Raw genomic sequence first — 21,129 nt, 5'->3', positions numbered from 1 at the left:
TCTAAAATTTATGTGGAAATTTTTAAAAAAGAGTATCCTGGACAATCTTGAGAAAGTTTAAGGTTTGCGCAACCCAATTTTAAGACATATTATAAAGCTACAGTAATCAGAACTTTGTTGGCCTAAGGATAGACAAATACATTGGAAGTGAAGAATAAAGGATATAAAAGAGGTAAATCCACCAAATACTGACTTACAAAAAAGGCTCCAGTTTAGCTCGAAGGAGAAAGGAATGCCACTTTAACATATAATGGTATAGCTGCTGAATATCTATGGAAAATATAAACCTTGACCTTACTTAAACCGTTCATAAAAAACATTTTGAGGTATATTATAGGCTTAAATCAGAATTGGGGTAGAAATAATTGGTGTGGTGTGACCAGAAACTTGAAGAATTTGAAGATGTAGAATGCTTACTCCAGGGGGCAGCAGAGGAAGATTGATTGAGGTGAGGAAGCACAGAGCAGCATAGGGCTAAGAATAAACATCATCAAAGTAGCTTATGTTTTGGTCATTGCTCAAACTAGAGCTAATGGGATCAATTCAGATCCCCCAAGGAATTCTTTCTTTTTCTTTTATTCTTTTTTTTCTTTTTGAGATAGGGTCTCACTAAGTTGCAAATGCTGGCTTTGAACTCTGAAATCCCCTTGCCTCAGCCTCCCAAGCTGCTGGAATTACAGGCATGCACCACTGCCCAGCTCCCCCACAGAATTCTTTAAAGTGCTAATCACAGCATTCCCAGGAATATTGTAGGAGTTTATGTTTGGTCTTTTCCTGACCTGGCTAGAATGGCACTGCCTAATTGAAGTGCACCTCCAAAGGAGTCTTAGTGGCTCTGAGATACTGTGCTATGTCCTGATGCCCCATTTTAAGAGAGAGATAAACAAGTAGAATTCATTAAATTGGGATCAGTAAGGAAGAATAGCTTAAAGACCATGTAAAGTTAGTAATGGTTGAAGGAATGGAGTTGCCTACCCTGGGAATGAACAGACTGCAAGGGGCATGCTGTTGTGGGCTAGACTGGTTAAAAGAAGGAAAGTGATCAGAAAAGAGGTAGACATATAAGAGGAGGGCCTTATAAATTGAGATAAGTAGTTCAAACTTGTATCTTGACAGTAATAATATGATTATATTTATATTTCTTAATTTTATTTTATAAAATATTCTAGTTATCATCTTTATTGAGTTTAGATGATGAGGATGGGGACTATTGAAATAATATGAAATGGGGAAAAAACACAGTATATAAGAAGTGAATAATCCAGAAGTTCTGTAGAAACTTATAGAGGATTAACATAACCAAGCATGGGAGATAACTGGATCCATTCCAGGGACTGTATTACCCAAACTTTACGTAGCTGTTTTAAGCAGAATGCAGCTCCACAATCCCATTTTAAGGTGAAGCATTGAAACTGGGATCTTTTGTCTGTTGCCTTGGAAATGTCGAAGAAGCTTCTAGTCTGTTAATTTGGCCATTTTTTTTTTTTTTTTTTTTTTTTTTTGGTATCAGAATAATTGAACTTAATGTTGGTATCAAATGTACCATTACTGCTACTTCTTATCTGATGTGTATCCTTCCTATTGCATGTGCACCTGGGACCCTTCTACATGTGTATAAAAATTGTTTGCATCCAAGTATCCTGGGCTTTAAATTGACGTTTTCACCCTACATTGTCATGGTTTTCCAAACTATTGTTTTATTTTATTTGTGTGATTATTTATTTATTTTTGGAGTCAAGATTGAACCCACGGGTGCTTAACCACTGAGCCATATTCCCAACCCCTTATATGTTGTTTTGCAAGTCAGGGACTTGCCAAGTTACCTATGACCTTGCTGAGTTGCTGAGGCCAGCCTTGAACTCATGGTCCTCCTGCCTCTGCCTCTCAAATCACTGGGATGACAGGCATGCACCACCATGCCTGGCTTCAAACAATTATTTTATACACTTAATTTTTAGAATTATTAAGTTGTATAAGTGTTATAGAATGGAGTAAGCAGACAACATTAAGATGATATTTTATATAATTGAAAGGTTTTATTTTTGTCTTGTTTTTTTTGTTGTTGTTGTTGTTGTTGTTTAAAAAAAAAAATCTTCAAGCTGGAAGCTCCTTGACATCTTTTGGAACAGAAACATCAAACAGTGGTACCTTGTCCCAAAGTAGTGCAGTTGGTTCTGCCTTTACACAGGATACAAGATCTATAAAAACACAGTTATCTCAAGGTAAGTCTTTTTTTTTTCCCCTTCAGATATTTTTCATTCTAAATTTTTATAGTGATTTTTTACTCTCTCTGAGCTTTTGCAGTTTGTAAATTACATGTATGATTTCTATTTAGTTCTTTTAATTTTTTTCTCCTAGTTATTGTATTGTAATTAATGTGTCATTGAATAACATACTATTTAGACTTAAAACTTCTTAGATCATCAAACTGAATGGTGAACATTCTCTATGTTTAATGTGTTTTTTAAAGCAATTATGTAATTTGTGAATGGCACTTACATATATCAAATCAGTACCAGATTTACCACTGAAGATGAGCTAGCCTATATAAATTTGAAATACTGAGAAAAATGAACTATTCATTGTACTGTTGCATCTTCCCTAACATTCTGATAGGATGTAGAGCAGTCATTCTCAGTGTGGACCACCCACAACAATGTCATCTAGAGCACTTCTGGAAAATGTAGGTCCTAATTGAGACCTACTACATCAAAATCGCTGGAGCAGGGATCTGCATGTTAATAAGCTTCTTAAAAGATCCTGTTTTATTTTTAAACTTTTTCCATCAGCCAGTCTCATAACCTTCAGTAGTCACAAGATTTCAGTCAGCTTTTATCCATTGCTAAAGTGGTTATTTATTGGTTCATTGCTTCATATGAATGTTTACTCTTTAATAGAGCAATGTAAAGTTATTTTAGAAAGATGCTGTAATCAGGGCTGGACTTATGGCTCAGTAGTGGAGTGCTCTCCTCGCACGTGTGAAGCACTGGGTTCGATCCTCATTACTACACAAAATAAATAAAGGTATTGTTTTTATCTGCAACTAAAAACAAATGTTTTAGAAAAGAGAGAGATGCTGTAATCACAGAATTAATACTTTTGTTATCAATGAAATAAAAATACAATAAACATAAGGAAAAATATAAAAATAATCATAAACTTAGTACCCAGGAATAATATTTACATTTTGTGTAAGAATCAAAATTTTCAAAATGTTTGCAGTGCTCTTAACATAGTGCCTCAGACAGCACATGCTCAGCAGATATCAGCTATCTTAATCAGTAGTCAATATCAAACCTAACACAGAAATCCCAGAAGAATTCTTATTAATAAATACAGATGCCTGCTGTCACTACTACTCAGCCTTTAAAAGTTTTAGCTAAATAAGGAATATATGAGGCAATAAGAAAGCAACATAAATATTGAAATTAGCATTATTTGTCAATGTTAATTTTTTACTTGGAATTGAGAATTCACTGAAAAACTTAGAAATAGGAAGGGACTTAAATTAGAGGTAAAATACCCCCAAATCACTTAATTCATACAATATAATGAGGATTAAAGAAAAGGCTCACAACAGTAAGAAATAGGAAATTATGTATAAGATGCATAATAAGAAATGGATCCACTTATATGAAGAAAAATGCAAAATGTAACAGAGTGACATAAAAGAAGTCACATATAATGAGAAAAACATCTTGTTCTTTGGTGAAAAATTCAGTATTGAGAAGACTTTACTTCTTTCTAATTAAATTTATTGCACTTTTAATCTATTCAAGTGGAATAGTAGAAGAACTTAAACAGAAAGTTTTTGTTTGTTTTTGTAGGGTTGGTTTGGGGGTGGGTGCTGGGGCTTAAGTGAACCTAGGAACGCTCTGCCACTGAACTACAACCCCAGCCCTCTCCCCTTTTTAATTTTTTAGTTATAGATGGACGCCATACCTTTATTTTATTTATTTACTTTTGTGTGGTGTTGAGGATCAAACCCAGTGCCTCACACATGCTAGGCAAGTGCTCTACCACTGAGCCACAGCCTTAGCACCCCCAGCTCCCATTTTTTAAATTTTTATTTTGAGTTAAGAGTCTTGCTAAGCTGCCAACACTGGCCTCAAACCTCAAATTGATCCTCCTGCCTCTTCCTCCTGAGTTGCTGAGATTACAGGCTTATATCACTTTACCCAGCAGAAAAAAATGTCTTTAAAATAAACTTGGACATAAACAGCAGGACATGGAAGCAAAAAGAAAAAGAATTTAAGAGATGATAAAAGTATTATTATTTTTAAATTTATGGAGAAAAACTGGTTGTTCCAGTGAATGGTGTTGGGGCAGACAGTACTTCCTGATCATTTAGAGGATTTTGGTGGGAGGTTATTTCAGGTACTAGGGATTGAACGCAGGGCTTTGCACATGCCAGGCAAGCACTCTACTACTAAGCCATATCCCCAGCCCAAAAACTTTTTTAAAATAAATTTAAATGTTAAATTTTAGGTACAATTTTATTAATTTAAGTTGGAGGTATATTTATATAAAATTGTTAAAAAGAAGGGCTGAGAGTGGCCATTTTAATCTTACCAACTGAAATTTCTTAATATCACAAAATTAAAACACTTGGAATTTTCTTTAAACTGTGATAAGAATAGGAGGACACATGGGGCTGGGGTTGTAACTCAGTTGGTAGAGCGTTTGCCTTGCATGTGTGAGGCACTGGGTTCGATCCTCAGCACCACATAAAAACAAATAAAATAAAGGTATTGTATCTGTCTACAACTAAAAAACATTTTTTTTAAGTGGATTTTTTAAAAGAGAATGTGAGGACACAACAGGATGTATTTATTTATTTTTACTCAATATCTTCTGGATTTATTCCTATATTATGCCCACATTACCTACATTACCCTATTTATAGTAAAACTGTCATCATGATTACTAAACTATATTTGTAAAAAAAAAAAAATAATAATGTTTTAAACACAAACAAATTAATTTATTACTTGCTCTGATTGCCCCATTATATGTACTTCTCTAGTGCTTCTGAATGACGGGATCTTTTCTCAAAGAAAGGGTTTAATAAAGAGCTTTAAAAGATCATTTTGTGTAGTAAAATAGAATTATATTTTATTGCAGTGTAGTAAAATTAACTATATTGTATAAATATAAAATGTTATTGTATTTATGTTATAAAATTAACTATAGCAAAATACTTTCAAAAAATATTTACAGGCTAGGTATGGTGGTGAGCACCTATAGTCCCAACTGTTGGGAAGTTGAAGCAAGAGGATTACTTGAACCCAGGAATTCAAGGCCATCCTGGGCAATACAATGAGACCCTAGCTCCAAAGAATCTTTTCATTTTATTTATTTGTTTTTTTGATTGTTTTGTTTTATGAATAATTATAAAATATAAAATGTTGCTCATAGGATAAAACTTATATGAGTCACCAAGATTTCCCATTATGATCAATGGAAAAACTGGTGTTTCTATTAATGATAACTTTATTTTTAAATGTTTTCATGATGATCTATATCTAAATTTTTGGCCAAAGTGACTTTGCCATTAATGGCTAGAAATGGTGATACACTTTTGTAATTGCACACTTTACATCACTGTAAACTAATAAATTGTCCCTGAAGTATCTTGGGTACACATTAACCAGTGTTTGCCAGTGCTCAACAGTTTTCCATTTGTTTGGAGCCTACACATAGTAGCATACTTGGAAATGTTTTTGCATAAAATGAGCATAATTTTTAAGTAAAACATTATATTGTATAATATCATGAAATATGAGAGTTCCCTGAGCAGAGACTAATAGCAAACACTGTAGGGGCAAAAAAAAAAAAAGGCATAATAGTAATACCTAGTGTTGTATTCTTCAGTTAAAACGATGACTAGGTTCTGACCTCATAAAATGAAAAACATTTGTAAGTACAAACCCCCATGTAAAAGTAAAAACATGCTTTTAAAGATATCTTGAGCTTTAATATGGCAAAGAATTAGTATAGCTACTGTGTAATTATCTGAAGGGTTTATTTTTGTTTCTCGCCTTTTAGTTTTGATGTTTAATGCCCAGATACATAAGGTATATAAAAAACACCTACTTCACTTTCTTTAGTAGTACTTCATGAAGAGGTATTGCATTAGTCATCTACAGAAAATACGAAACATTTAAATGTGTCAGTATTATCTTGTGGTGGATATTATTGGCATAGCCTTCATTTTTCCCACCTTCAGCATGATCTTTGATATCCCAGGAATTTTGTATTGAGCAACAATTTTTGAGAAACTTTATTTCACTAGGTAGAAACACAGATAAAAGTTGTGGAAGTGTAAAGGGTCTTTGTTTTGTTCTGTTTTAATGATCAGACTGCTGAGCTTAATGGCACATGCCTGAAATGTCAGTCTCAGCAAATTAGTAAGACCCTGCCTCAAAAAATAAGACAGACTGGGGGCATAACTCAGTGGCAAAGCACCCCTTGGTTCAGTCTCTAGTACCCAAAAAAAAGGAGGAAAAAAATTTAAAAATGATGACCAGACCAATAAAGATAACCAGTTTTAATTAGTTCACATTTGTGCGAAGAATTTGAATTGTTAGAAATAAAACTCTAGTGCCTGGGGCTGTAGCTCAGTGGTAGAGTGTTTGCCTCACATTCACAGGGCCTTGTGTTCAATCCCCAGTTCCACGAAAAGAAAACTCTAGATTTTTTTTTTTTTTTTTTTTTTTTTTTTTAAGGTCTAGGTTATTTTGAAATCCCAGATTAGGGTAGATTCTTATCTTTTGGTTACATTTTAGGTCGTTCAAGCCCTCAGTTAGACCCTTTGAGAAAAAGTCCAACCATGGAACAAGCAGTACAGACCGCCTCGGCCCACTTACCTGCTCCAGCACCTGTTGGGAGAAGGAGCCCTGTATCAACCAGGCCTTTGCCATCTACCAGCCAAAAAGCAATAGAGAACCAAGAGCACAGGCGAGGTAGAACTTTAGCTTGATTTACTGTTCCTTGATTGACTGATCAACATTTTCACCTCACCTTATTTTCATTAAGAGGATTTACTTTTTTTATATGAATAATCCTAGAAGGTTTAAACTGAACTTAATAGAATGGTCAGTCCTTCAAATTTGAGTCAAAGTGGTGGTGGGGTGGCTGTACTTTTTGGGCACTACATAGGTTTTGTTTTGTGGGTTTTCCCCCCATTTCTAATTTTACAGAAGTTTTTGTTTGTATGTCCTGAGTTCTTTTCTCTCTTTGCATGTCTCCTTCTATAGCTGAAGTACACAAAGTTTCAAGGCCAGAAAATGAGCAACTCAGAAATGATAACAAGAGACAAGTGGGTAAGTTACTTGGACCTGAAAGCTATATCCTATGCTTCTCAACTGGGAGAGCGAATTAAATGTATGATGCATAATTATAAAAAAATGAAAGGTGGGGATTGTTAACTGTTAAGGATTGTTAACCACAATAGAGTGTCTTTGTGGTGACAGAACAGTTCTTCATCTTGGTTGTGGTGATGGTTATGCATATCTATATATGTGGTAAAGTGTCATGGACCTATACGTATATAAAGACATAACAGAAAATAAGAACATCAAAAACTTGTGGTATCTGAATAAGGTCTGTACATAAGCTAATTATATTGTGCCAGTGGCACTTTCCTGGTTTTGATAATGTACAGTAGTTGTGTAAGTATTACCATTGAGAAGCTAGGTGATGGGTATAACGGTATATATTAAAAAAAAGTCTGCACTTTTTTTTTTCTTCCATATGTCTATAATTATTTTAAAATGAAGAATAGTTAAAATCAAATATACTCTTTGGCCAGGCGGGGTGTGAATACTCAATAATAGTTCTGAATATCACCTACTAATAGGATTTGGGCATGGTTCTGGTTTTTTGTTAGTTTGTTTTTTTACTTATTTTCTAATCCATACCTTCCCAAAAGCATCCATTGTATTACTAATTTCAAATTCACTAATGGAAATTAGATTATAATTTAAAACTCTTCCAAATTAAAAAAGTATAATCATCTTATTTACATAATGGGAAATAAGTAATTTTCTAAATTTTAGAAACATAGGTATAATTTTGTGTATGTGTGTAAACACTTTCTCATTTCTCTTGTACATTTTTGAAATGGGTGCTTACAGTGTTGCCCAGGCTTGGCCTTGAATGCCTCAATGGATCCTCCTGCATCAGCCTCCTAAGAAACTAGGACTATACCCAGCTCTGTACATTTTTGTGCTATGAGCCGTGGAATTCATAGGTTTTGGTTTGATTTACTGTATTTTTATTTTTCTTTTCTTTTTTCTTTTTTTAATTTGGTAAAAGAGACAGACTCTTCTCTGAAAGTATCTTTCATTGACTTCAAAATTCATCACTCTTCCCCTTCACTGGAATTCATTTTTTTAGGTTTTATAGACATTATGACCAGAACATTTTTTAGATATTTATTTATTTTAGTTGTGGTTGGACACAATACGTTTATTTTATTTATTTTTATGTGGTACTGAGGATCGAACCCAGGGCCTCACATATACTAGGGGAGTGCTCTACCACTGAGCCACAATCCCAGCTCTGATTAAATTGTGTGTATGTGTATATATGGTGCTGGGGATTGAACCCAGGGCCTTGTGCATGCAAGGAAAGCACTCTGCCAACTGAGCTATATATATCCCAGGCCCAAAACTTTTTTTTTTTTTTTAATGGATTTGCCATACTTCCTGGTATGTGGCCAAGTCATTTTTAATAGTAAAGTTAAATGTTTTTTAAAATCCTGCTTATCTAGATATAAGAAGCATCTGGTTATGCTGCCGTGGGGTTTTGTGGTTTGGTTTTTCAAATCCAGGCACTTTGCCAAACCTCAACATGAACACAAGCCTACCTTTCACCCTTTAGTCACTCCTTCTTTTGGTACCATGGACTGAACTGGGGGCACTTTATCACTGAGCCACATCCTCAGCCCTTTTTTATATTTTATTTAGAGACAGGGTGTCGCCAAGTTGCTTGGGGCCTCACTAAATTGCTGAGGCTGGCTTTGAACTTGTGATCCCCCTACCTCAGCCTTCAGAGCTACTGGGATTACACGCATGCACCACAACAACTATCGCCTTTAGGCACTTCTGACCTTTGTTACTGTTTATTGAACTTTTCTCATAATTATCAACTTCATACTGCTTTGTTCTCTGCATTTTTTAGTTAATTTGTGTCAAACGCTATTCCATATTCCTCTATTTTTTTTTTCTTCTTGTGTTGTTTCTCTCAAGTTTCCTCAGTAGATTATACTACCTTGTATTTGTTTATTTTTTAAAATATTTTATTAGTGTTGGTGGACCTTTATTTATTTTTATGTGGTGCTGAGAATCGAACCCAGTGTCTTATACATTCTAGGCAAGCACTGTACTACTGAGCCACAACCCCAGCTCCTTGTATTGTTTATTATCTATCATATCTCATGTGATTGCCCAAAATTATAAAGAGAGAATATATAGAAACAGTGAGGCTTGCGCTGGGGTTGTGGCTCAGTGATAGAGTGCTCATCTAACATATGTGAGGCCCTAGGTTCGATCCTCAATACCTCATTAAAATAAATAAATAGGTAGGTAGGTAAATGGTATTGTGTCCAACTACGTCTTAAAAAAAATGATTTTTTTTTTTTTTTTAAGAAACAGTAAGGCTTGAGTAATGTGGAGCCAGTTAGAGGAGGAAGATAGCAAAATGAAATGGAAAGTGTTCGGAACAAAGAGAACTAGTGCTTCTTGTCTGTTTTATCTGTGTTGTAGAATTAACATCTCTTACTTTAGCAGTGTGTGCTGATTAGTGCTTGTTTATTTTTCCTACTGTACATCTTGTTTTCTGTTGCACTTTTCATAAAAGGTTTTAAGTTTTGAGAACCTACTAGGTTAATAGCTCTTCGTATGTTTGGCAGATATGTATGCCATTCTTCCTCTGTGCATTAAACTTTAGTAAAAATTTTTAATAGGAAAAATACAAATATAGTAATATACGTAGAGACTTATAAATATTTCTATTGTTGATCATTTAGACCATAAAGACGACAGTAGCAACTTCAGTCTTAAATTAACTATGACCTACTTATTGTCCTTTGTATATGTTTTTTATTAACATAGTTCCAGGTGCTTCCTCAGCTCCAAGGAGAGGGCGAGGAGGTCATCGAGGTGGCAGGGGAAGATTTGGTATTCGGCGGGATGGTCCAATGAAATTTGAGAAAGACTTTGACTTTGAAAGTGCAAATGCACAATTTAACAAGGAGGAGATTGACAGAGAGTTTCATAATAAACTTAAATTAAAAGGTAAGCTTTAGTTTTTCTATTCAGGAAATTATTTATTGGGGATTAAGGATGTTTTCCAGATTCAGTGTTTTATTTAGTACAAGTCTTGATTTGTATGGTATGTATTTGTTTTTCATTAGAAGATAAACTTGAGAAACAAGAGAAGCCTGTAAATGGTGAAGATAAAGGAGACTCGGGAGTTGATACTCAAAACAGTGAAGGAAATGCTGATGAAGAAGATCCACTTGGACCTAATTGCTATTATGACAAAACCAAGTCCTTCTTTGATAATATTTCATGTGATGATAATAGGTATAGTCCTTTAAATGTTCTTATATTTTTATACTTTTATGATGTTGAAGTAGAAAATGTTTTCTTATAAATTTACAATGTTTAATGTATACCTAAAAAAGATCACAATTTATGAGGCGATTGTTGTGGGTTTTTTGTTGTTTAATTTTTTGTTGTTGTTTTTAGTGGTAGGGTGGACACAATACCTTTATTTTGTTTATTATTTATTTTTATGTGGTGCTGAGGATCGAACCCAGGGCCTTTCATGTGCTAGGCATGCGCTCTACTGCTGAGCCACAACCCCAGCCCCATGGGGAAATTGTTTTGTTTTGGTACTAGGAATTGAAGCCAGGGGTACATAACCGCTGAGCCACACTCCCAGACTTTTACTTACTTACTTTGTTTGTTTTTGGGTGCTAGGAATTGAACTCAGGGGCACTTGACCACTGAGTCACATCCCCAGCCCTATTGTATATTTTATTTAGAGACAGGGTCTCACTGAGTTGCTTAGTGCCTCGCTATTGCTGAGGCTGACTTTGAACTCACCATCCTCTTGCCTCAGCCTCCCAAGTTGCTGGGATTACAGGCATGCACCATCTCGCTTGGCAACTTTTTTATATTTTATTTTGAGACAGGGTCTTGCTAAGTTGCTTAGGACCTCATGAAGTTTCTGAGGTTGGCTGTGAACTTGCTGTCTTCCTGCCTCAGCCTTCCAAGTCACTAGAATTATAGGCATGCAACACTGCACCTGGCTCATAATTGATTTTTTTTTTTATTTTTGTTTTTATTTATTCTTATGTAGTGCTGAGGATTGAACCCAGTGCCTCACATGTGCAAGGCAAGCTCTCTTGCTGAGCCACAACCCTAGCCCCTTGAAATTTTTTTTTTTTTAATGTTTAATTTTATTAAAAGAAAATGCTGCTGGGCATAGCGTTGCACACCTGTATTGCACAGGAAGCTGAGGCAAGAGGATTGTAGGTTCAAAGCCAGCCTCAGCAACTTAGTGAAACCCTGAGCAATTTAAAGAAACCCTGCCTCAAAATAAAAAAATGAAATGGGCTGGGGATATGGCTCAGTGGTTAAGTGCCTCTGGGTTCATATCCTGGTGCAAAAAAAAAAAAAAAAAAAAAAGAACGTTCTATATACTAAAGTTTTAAATAATGTTCTGTGAAAGGAAGTAATGACGATATACTTTTGTTTAGGGATGCTGTCACATTTGGATATTACTAATTAAAACAGAAGCATTCTTTTAACATCTAAATTAACCTTTTAAGCTGGGTATAGAGGCATACACCTATAATTCCAACTTCTCAGGAGGCTGAGGCAGGAGGATTACAAGTCAGATCAAGGGCAGCTTGAGCGATTTAGTGAGATCTTGTCCCAAATTAAAAAGGACCAAGGATGTAGCTCAGTGGTAGAGCTCACTGCATTCAATGCCCACTACTACAAAAATGCATACATATGTACATACATAATCTTTTCCTTTACCCCACTACACTGTACTTCACATGAAGCCAGTACCAAAACAATTAGTGTTTCTTGAAGTTTACCAGTACAGTTAAACTCTATTGTAGTAAATGTGGGTCTAGAAAATTGTCCAATTATTGTGAGGTAAAAGGACTTTGGATCCAGAACTCAGAGTTTTGTCCTCGCTGCAGTTTGGCACCATCTGCTGGTAGTTGCTTACTTCAATTTAAAAATGGATAGGGAGGCTGATTCTTCTGGGCACTGCAGTTATCTAGAGTGGATGACAGCTACGGGTTAGACGTTTAACTACGTTAATTGGCATGAAATCCAGAGATTGGTCTGGGAACATACTGGAGATTCAAGAAACTACCCTCCATCTCCTAGCTTCCTCAAGACAAGGTTTGCCTGCCTGGCTTTGCCTCTTTTCCGTTAGTACTTAGTTGAATCAATTGCAAATCCCATTATATCTGATTACCATTATATTTGTGCCTTTGTCATCTTTGTTTTATCAGCTATATTTGTAAGAATGTTCACATGAAATGTAACCAAATATTATAGGAAAATATTAAATTTATATGCTGTGGACTACTTAGTTTAAATGCTTACTTTTAATTGATCCTTAGGAATCACTTGGCCTTAATTTGGGAGTTAATGCTATGTATTTTTGCTGAAAAATGTTTTTTTTTATACCTGGTATGCTAAAGGCCATTTGCTTTTATAATAGAGAACGAAGACCAACCTGGGCTGAAGAAAGAAGATTAAATGCTGAAACATTTGGGATTCCACTTCGTCCAAACCGTGGTCGTGGAGGGTACCGAGGCAGAGGAGGTCTTGGTTTCCGTGGTGGCAGAGGGCGTGGTGGTGGCAGAGGTGGTACATTTACTACCCCTCGAGGATTTCGTGGTGGATTCAGAGGAGGTCGTGGGGGCAGGGAGTTTGCAGATTTCGAATATAGGGTAAGTATGATTATGATTATATACTATAGGATTGGCATTAATGTTTTTTATTTTATATATTTTGGGTAAATATTTTTGAGAGCATTAGAATAACCTAGTTATAATTCAGTGGAGAATATGCCTGATTAGGATGTTTATATAATCTTAAGGACAATAACTTCTTGTCTAAGGAATCAAGAAAAATTTTTTTAAGCTGTGCTCTTTTCAAGTGAAGTTAAGAGATGGATATGTGATTATTTACTATTTATTTTAGAAGCATGGTTTTAGATTTTTTGGACCAGTAAAATTTTTAAAAACCTATCAACCTATCACAAACCTGTTATAGACTGAGTCAGGGCTTTTTTTTTTTTTTTTGGTACTGGAGATTGAACCTAGGGGTGCTTCACCACTGAGGCATATCCCCAGCCCTTTATTTTATATTTAGAGACAGATCTTGCTAAGTTGCTCAGGCTGGCTTTAAACTCATGATCCTCCTCCTTCAGCCTCCCGAGCCACTGGGATTAACAGGTAATCACCATCATGCCTGTTTTTTTGTTTGTTTGTTTGTTTTTTAAGAAAGCATAGGAAGGCTGGGTGTGGTGCCATTCAATTCCCGGTACCAAAAAAAGAAAAGAAAAACCAAACAAACATTGGAAGGATCAGACACATTGTACAAGAAAAGGATATTTATTTCATATTATATAGTCATTAACAAGTACCAGTCATTGTTCTAAACGTTTTTCACATATTATTTAAATCTCACATCAACTCTGTGATGTAGATTCTATTATCATCCTCGTTTTACAACTGAGGAAATAGATATAGAGATAATAACTTGCTCATGGTCACACAGCTTGTAAATAATGATGCTGAGTGTTGAACCTAGCAATAGGTTCTTGAATCAGTTTTCTTAATTTAATTTTGTGGAAAACACTACATTTTATCTGGTTTTCTTATTTGCTGTAGTCTTGAAAATTTTGTGATATGAGAAAATTCTGTAACTCTATATAATATGTTTATGTATATAACTTGTCTACTGAAAGGCATTTGTAAATTAAGGCAGCATAGTAACTGTCCTAGTCCCCATAAACTATTCTAGTTCATTAATTTTAGGAGTAGTGGAGGAGAAAAATAGAGCAGTTCAAAATATAAGGTCTATATACCTTAAAAGTCTACTAGAATAGCAGAGGAAAGCTGGAAACAGAAAGACATGCTGGCTGGAATTTTATTGTCCAATATTTAAAACTGGTCACTGTTGATCTCTCTAGAAGAAGAACAATAGCTTTGGGATCTGGTCTGTTAGTTTTCATGTCTGTTAATTAGCCTCAAGTTATTCTCTCACACTATCTAGCCCCAGTGGGTGATGCAGTTGGAAAATCTTCATCCCAGCTAAGAGAATCTGCTTAGAAACTATGAATGACTCTTCCTTCTCACTTTTATTGTTCTCAAGGTTGTCAGCAATCCCTTGCTTCTAGAATTCAGTCACTTTTTCATAAATATTTGCCTTTTAACATCTTTGCAATATTTGACACTGATGATCACCCCCTCAACTTAGGATCTTCCTAATTCTTTTTTTTTTTTTTTTTTTTTTTTTTTTTAAAGAGAGAGAGCGAGAGAATCTTTATTTATTTATTTATTTAGTTCTCGGCGGACACAACATCTTTGTTTGTATGTGGTGCTGAGGATCGAACCCAGGCCGCACGCATGCCAGTCGAGCACGCTACCGCTTGAGCCACATCCCCAGCCCCCTAATTCTTTAATACACTTGTTTTTTGTTTAAAACACAAACAAAACAAAAGGAAAAAAAGTGCTCTTTAACAGCCTATTAAGTGCTTCGTGATCTGTTTCTCCAGGTCAGATGTCCAGTGTTGGCTCTTATCTTTGTGGCCAGTGGGACAGATCTTTCCTTCATTTACTCTGCAGCAGATAGGTGGGCTTTCTTACTCTTGTTAGCTGCCAACTTATTCCTATCTTGGGACATTTTTACCCATTTCTTCTGTTCAGTGTGCTTTTCTTGTGAGCATTCATGCTCATGTTCACACTCTTTCACCTTTGCTTGACCACTCTCTCACTCCTCACTCCCCTCCCCCTTTTGTAAACTCATCCACTCATAGTTTGTAATCACTTCTTCAGCTTGGACCTTGTATGTTTCTGCCCTGCATTTCTGTCGTTGCTTGCTTTATATCCTGTCAACCTTCGTCAGACTGACCTTAATCATCTTTTCACTCTCCAGTCATCTCAGCTCTGCCTTCTCCCAGAGTTACATTTTGACTCTTGGCAAAGATACTATCCACACAGTGAAGGTATCCATATTATGATCAATTTTCATGTCACCACATTCATACCTTTGAGATGTCCCTGCCAGTTATCATGACAACCCACTGATGGATCTTCATATCTTCAGTCTCTTTATCCCACTTCATTTACTTTTTGAAGAACCAACAGCAACTCCTTGTTGAAGATTATGCTGAGTTAACTTGGTTTGAGAAAAAGTATGTTTAAATTAGCATTGGATCCAGATGAGAATTATAGTAATTGTTGCTGGTATGATCTCATTTGAGTTTACTAAACCATCCAGACTACCAATTTTGAAATTTGTGGAAAGAAGTTATGTTTTAGTTAACATAAAACATACTTTTAAAGTAATGATTAAACTCTCAGAGTTGGAAAACATCTGAGATCTGACCACCTGACCAAAACATAAGCCTCTTCGGTAGTGACTCTTATCAGGATGCCCACCTCACCCCAGAAATACCCTAGTTGTTAGGTTCTCAGAGACATACACAGTTTGAGTGGAAATCACTTTGCCTTTATCTTCAGCTTTTTGGTGAAACTCTATCCTTGTACAAAACATGTAACGTACTTAATGCAGGTTTTTCAGATATTTGAAAAAACAGCTGTCATGTTTGCTTTGTATGACCAAACAATTATGTCTCTTTCTATGAGTACTCAATCAACAAACCTTCATTGACCTAAAGCCATGTACATGCTGTGCACTTGTTAATACAAATATTTATTTTATTATTTATTTATTTATTTTGGTGTCGGGGATTGAACCCAGGGGTGCTTAACCACTGAGCCATGTCCCTAGCCTAGCCCTTTTTAGTTTTTATTTTGAGGCGGGGTCTCACTAAGTTGCTGAGGCTGGCCTTGAAACTGCTATTCTGCCTCAGTTTCCCAAGTCGCTGGGATTGTAGGCATATGCAAACATTTTTTTCTCAAGCCATATCATATTGTATAGTCATTTTGAGTCTTTTGTTTAAAAATCTTAATCGTGCTATTGCAGCATTCAAATGCATTGTAGAACTTATCTGCATGAGTCTTTATTCCTCACAGATAGTTCAGCCCCTGCTTGAGAATTTCAAGGAGTGCTAGTAACCCTGAGGCATTGCCTTGAAAGCTAAAAGGCTCTAATGTACTGCCTGCTTTTCTTACTCTGTGAGGGTCTCCACTTGATATACCAGCCCTATTTCTCATTACCCTTTAATCTGTCTGCCTCAAGCAGGCTGGTTTGTGGTCATCTATTATATACAGCTTGATTCCAATTCTAGTAACCTCATTCATTTACCAATTTTACAGAATTTTTCACATATGCCAAGTACTATGCTGGACACTGGTGATAACAAACAGATATATCTGTCCCAGTTTTCTTGGTATTTACAGTTCAGTGGGGATACAGGCATAGGTAAAATTCAGGCACCTCCTTTCACTTCTTAGTATGCATTTTTAATACATTCATTGTTCCCTACTTCATATATTTTATTTTATTTTTTTATTTATTTTTGTTCTGCATTGCCAGCTAGATGGAGCCTCTGGCATTAAAGATTGTTTTCTCCTTTTTCCCCACCAAAACACCTATCTCAGCACATAGCCTTGGTTGCCTTGAAGTTAGTGCTTATCAGTATCAAAGCTGAAGTTCCAACATTGTGGGTAGCCCTTGTGCATTCCAGAGTTGAATGACCTATGGATCCACCCTTATATTCCTAACTTCAGTAACCTACACCTTCTAAATCGTATCTTCTTGGCATCTTTAAAGGTTGGAAACAGTGAGTGATTACATAAAGGAGATTTACCTTTAAGGATAAAATCATTCCTGAAACATCAACTAGTGTTTCTTCCCAGAGGTGCCTTCTCAGCAGCCTTCATGAAATGAATTAGCTTTGTTCCTTGTGCTGTGTTGATATGAATCATTGCACTTTTGGGGTGAGCAGACAAACTTGATTGTTTAATGAAAACGTAAGTAAAGATTGGATCATAGATTTTTTAGATGGCTTAAAAGAATCAGCCAGACTATTAGATGGTTAGGAAACTAAGGACCCTAAGAGGTTATTGATCTAGGTACAAACTTATAAAGCCAAAACTTGTTACATTGACTTCTGGCCCATTTTTCCCTAACTGAAATGTTTTAAAACTTCTGATCCTGTGATGCCTGGTGTCTTTCCCCGCCACCCCCTTTATTTGGGGGGAGGGGATGGAAGGGGCAGTGGCAGGAGCAGATTAGGATTGGGGGTAATAATAAGAATGTAGCCAGCCCCTATTTTATATGCTGCTGCCAAGGAGGTTAAGCCTCCACAGTGGGTGGGTGAAACTATGCACTTCAGTCTCTGTTTCTTCACAAGATCCAGAGACCATAAGGTATTTGAAATGACACCATGGTACTTTCTCCCTTTGTCCCCCTATTATTTTCTCCTCTCCCCTTCCTTCCTCCACTACACCCCCTTTTTTTTTTTCTTTCTCCTTGTATCTTTTCTTTTTCTTTTTTCTTTTTTCTTTTTTTTTTTTACCTTTCAGAAAACCACAGCTTTTGGACCCTAAAAGGTCTGGATTGGTCGTACTGCTTTCTGAAAGGTAAAAAAACAATTAAATAAATTGGGAGATGTTATGGTTGGCTTTGGTGGGGGACAGTGGGTTCATCTTTAGCTCATTTATTTCTTTACAACATTGTACTATGCCACATATAATTCAATTTAATAATACTGTACAAATAACATTGAACAAATGTTGCTGTATAACATAGATGAAATTAAGTATTTCACCCTGTTTCTAAATTTGAGTAAGAATCAGAAAGCCAGGTGCAGTGGCACATGCCTGTGATCCCAGCAGCTCAGGAGGCTTAGACAATAGGATCACAAATTCAAAGCCAGCCTCAGCAAAAAGCAAGGCACTAAATAACTCAGTGAGACCTTGTCTCTACATAAAATACAAAATAGGGCTGGGGGTGTGGCTCAGTGGTAGAGTGCCCCTGAGTTCATTCCCCGGTACCAAAAAAAAAAAAAAGAATTAGCAGTAAAAATCAGATATAGTCATTACTGGGTGTCCACGTAGGATTGGTTTCAGGACCCCCGAAAATACCAAAATTTGTGGATGCTCTAGTCCCTTAAGTAAGGTAGCATAGTATTCACATATAACCTGTACATGTCCTCTCATATGTTTTAGTACTAATGGAATCCCCTCCATAGTTTCTATCCACAGTTGGTTGAATCTGCATATAAAGAACCAGGGATATGGAGGGCCAACTGTGTGTACATAGTAGCAGCTAGTTTGGAGGCAAATAGAAGCCCTGACTCTGCCTTTAGTTTAGAATTAGTCTCACTGGGAGGCTCATTTAAATTTTTATTGCTTTCTCACTTGATTACATTTTATTTTTAATTTCCCATCAACTCTGTTTTTCATAACTAACTTCTGATTTGTGGGGTTTTTATCTATTTTTTTAATATTTATTTTTTAGTTATAGGTGGATCCAATGTCTTTATTTATATATTTATGTGGTGCTGAGGATCGAACCCAGTGCCTCACTAGGCACATGCTAGGCGAGCGCGCTCTGAGCCACAATCCCAGCCCCTTGTGAGTTGTTTTTTAAAATTGATTTCTAGCCAGGCACAGTGGTACATGCCTGTAATCCCAGCAACTTGGGAGGCTAAGGCAGAAGGATCAGAAGTTTGAGACCAGCCTCAGCAATTTAGCAAGACCCTGTCTCAAAATAACAATTAAAAAGGACTGGAGATTTAACTTCAGCAGTAGAGCACCCCTGGGTTCCATTTTTAGAGAGTGTGCATGCACATGCACGTACACACACACCACAAATAGATTTCTGAATTATTGCTTTCCCTTAACGTGACATTTTGAAGAGTTTCCCCCTGCCACCCCCCACCCAACCCCCCCACTACCACTACCACCCCCTCCCCGGTACTGGGGATTGAACTCAGGGGCACTTAACCCCTGAACCACATCCCCATCCCCCCCCCCTTTTTTTTTTTTTTTGTATTTTATTTAGAGACAGGGTCTCACTGAGTTGCTTAGCACCTTGCTAAATTGGTTAGGCAGGCTTTGAACTCCTGATCCTCCTGCCTCATCCTCCCAAGCCACCGGGATTACAGGTGTGTGCTACCAAGCCCAGCAGGAAATGTTATTTTACTGTCTCAGTATTTTATTGCTTAATAAAGACTTTTCAAAGACTCCACAGTTTTATGAAGCGTATTTTAAAAGAGTTGTCAGTTATATTTGAAGAATTTGATTACTAAGTTGGGCAACCAAAGATAGTGGGGTATACCTATATCTAGGGTGGCTTTTTGCCACACCCAGCCCAAAATAACACTGCTTTAACCTGTGCTGACTGAAAATTTTGTTAAATACATAATATGCTTCTACTTAGTGTGGAAGTTATGAAAAATGTTTCCTGGAAATCAGTTTCCATGAAAGTAAAAGGAAGGGTGTATTTAGAGGTAACTTAAAATACACTAAAGTGGGCTGGGGCTATAGGTCAGTGGCAGAGCACTTGCCTAGCATGGGTAAGGCACTGGGTTCAATCTGTCAGCACCATATAAAAATAAACAAATAAAATAAAGGCATTCTGTCCATCTACAACTACCAAAAAAAGTTTTTTTAAATAAACTGAAGCAAATGAAAAAGAAAGACAAGACTCATTAATAAACCAGTAATTTTGGAGCATTGACTAATTGGGTTGTTTTTCCCCCACCTTTTTAGAAAGACAACAAAGTTGCTGCATAGTCTACAAGCAAGTCTTTGAAAATAGGTGAATTTCTAGCTCTTCATGGTCCTGAAAATTGGTTTCAGTCTTTGTGAAGAATGAAGAAGTGAATTTGCTGTATATTTGTCACCAGCACTGGGTTTTGTTTGTTTGTTTATTTTTCTGCTTAATTTCAAAGATACAATGCAGTTACTTTTGGGGGGAGGAAGGCTCATCTTAAAAAATGAGCACTAAATATATTTGGAATAGCAGAAGGGTTAAGTAATTTCTTATGTATAGTTAAACTAAAGCAGTACTTCAATGGACTTATAAGTATTTTTTCATCACTGAAAGGATTTTTCTTATCACTAAATTGTATTTGGCAATTATTGCAAGTTGCCTGCAGATAAGGCCGTGATACTGTGTTTTGAGCCACAGAAGGTTGTGTGTGTATGTGTGTGTGTGTGCGCGCGTGTGTGTCTTTATCTTCCTCTTTCTTTTTGGAAATCCTATAATATGAGGTAGCTTATTTCGTCAATTAGGGTGCTGGATGGTAGAGAATTTTGTCAGTCAACTATGTACACACAGTAAATACTGTTTCTTAGGCAAAGGTAACTTTTTTATATAGTTGTAAAATTCCATTATATTCCATTGCCAAAGAAACATTAAGAACTTTGTATAGCTGTATAAAAAGCAACTAATTTTTTAAAGAATAAACATTTTAAAGTCAGCAAACATACTGTGTCCTTGCAGAAGTTGATGTGCTGAGGAACAGAGTTATGGGTGGGTCTTTTTTTCCCTTGTCTTTCCAGGCTTAATATTTTTGATTTATTTTTTAATGTTTGGAACAGAAATGAAGATTTGATACATTCTTCCATTATCTAAAAAGGATAAATTCTTCATGCTCAATGTAAAAACTTCATTTTGTAGCAAATGGCATATCACAGGATTTCTCCAAATAATATTTTCAGTATATGAATGTAAATAATCATAGATAAGAATGTACTTAGCTGTATTTTCAAATAAGTAATCATCCCCCTTTTTTAAGACTTTTAAAACTAGGCATCAGTTAACTTGTTTTTCCTGATATGCCTGGAGTTTTGTTGTGATAACATTGACGCATTCCATTATATTTCAAGAGGATTCAGAATGTTCGAAATTATTTTGAAAACTTGTAACACATTATTAT

The 21,129-nt window shown here is 36.1% G+C and overlaps 1 protein-coding gene across 4 annotated transcripts in view; it reads left to right on the top strand.

Moving 5' to 3' along the window:
• Lsm14a (LSM14A mRNA processing body assembly factor) overlaps nucleotides 1-20,675 on the top strand; it is a 61,122-nt gene extending 40,447 nt beyond the window's left edge. The window contains exons 4-11 of one of the 4 annotated variants that reach the window (XM_046448157.2): nucleotides 2,100-2,222; nucleotides 6,789-6,965; nucleotides 7,260-7,325; nucleotides 10,119-10,301; nucleotides 10,421-10,592; nucleotides 12,763-12,994; nucleotides 17,765-17,821; nucleotides 19,958-20,675. In XM_046448157.2, coding sequence (XP_046304113.1) covers nucleotides 2,100-2,222; nucleotides 6,789-6,965; nucleotides 7,260-7,325; nucleotides 10,119-10,301; nucleotides 10,421-10,592; nucleotides 12,763-12,994; nucleotides 17,765-17,788 — 977 coding nt within the window. In that variant the 3' untranslated portion in view covers nucleotides 17,789-17,821; nucleotides 19,958-20,675. The remainder of the gene's footprint in view (nucleotides 1-2,099; nucleotides 2,223-6,788; nucleotides 6,966-7,259; nucleotides 7,326-10,118; nucleotides 10,302-10,420; nucleotides 10,593-12,762; nucleotides 12,995-17,764; nucleotides 17,822-19,957) is intronic. The other 3 variants (XM_046448159.2, XM_046448158.2, XM_046448160.2) reach the window with 3 other exon arrangements.
• The last annotated feature ends 454 nt before the right edge of the window (nucleotides 20,676-21,129 follow it).

This window comes from Marmota monax, unplaced genomic scaffold, assembly GCF_021218885.2.
Source record: "Marmota monax isolate L192 unplaced genomic scaffold, Marmota_monax_Labrador192_F-V1.1 WCK01_AAM20220418_F8-fsc00101, whole genome shotgun sequence".
In the NCBI taxonomy this organism is placed as follows: Eukaryota; Metazoa; Chordata; class Mammalia; order Rodentia; family Sciuridae; genus Marmota; species Marmota monax.
The sequence above is the reverse complement of the archived record's forward strand: the minus strand, read 5'-3'. Positions and strand labels throughout refer to the sequence as shown.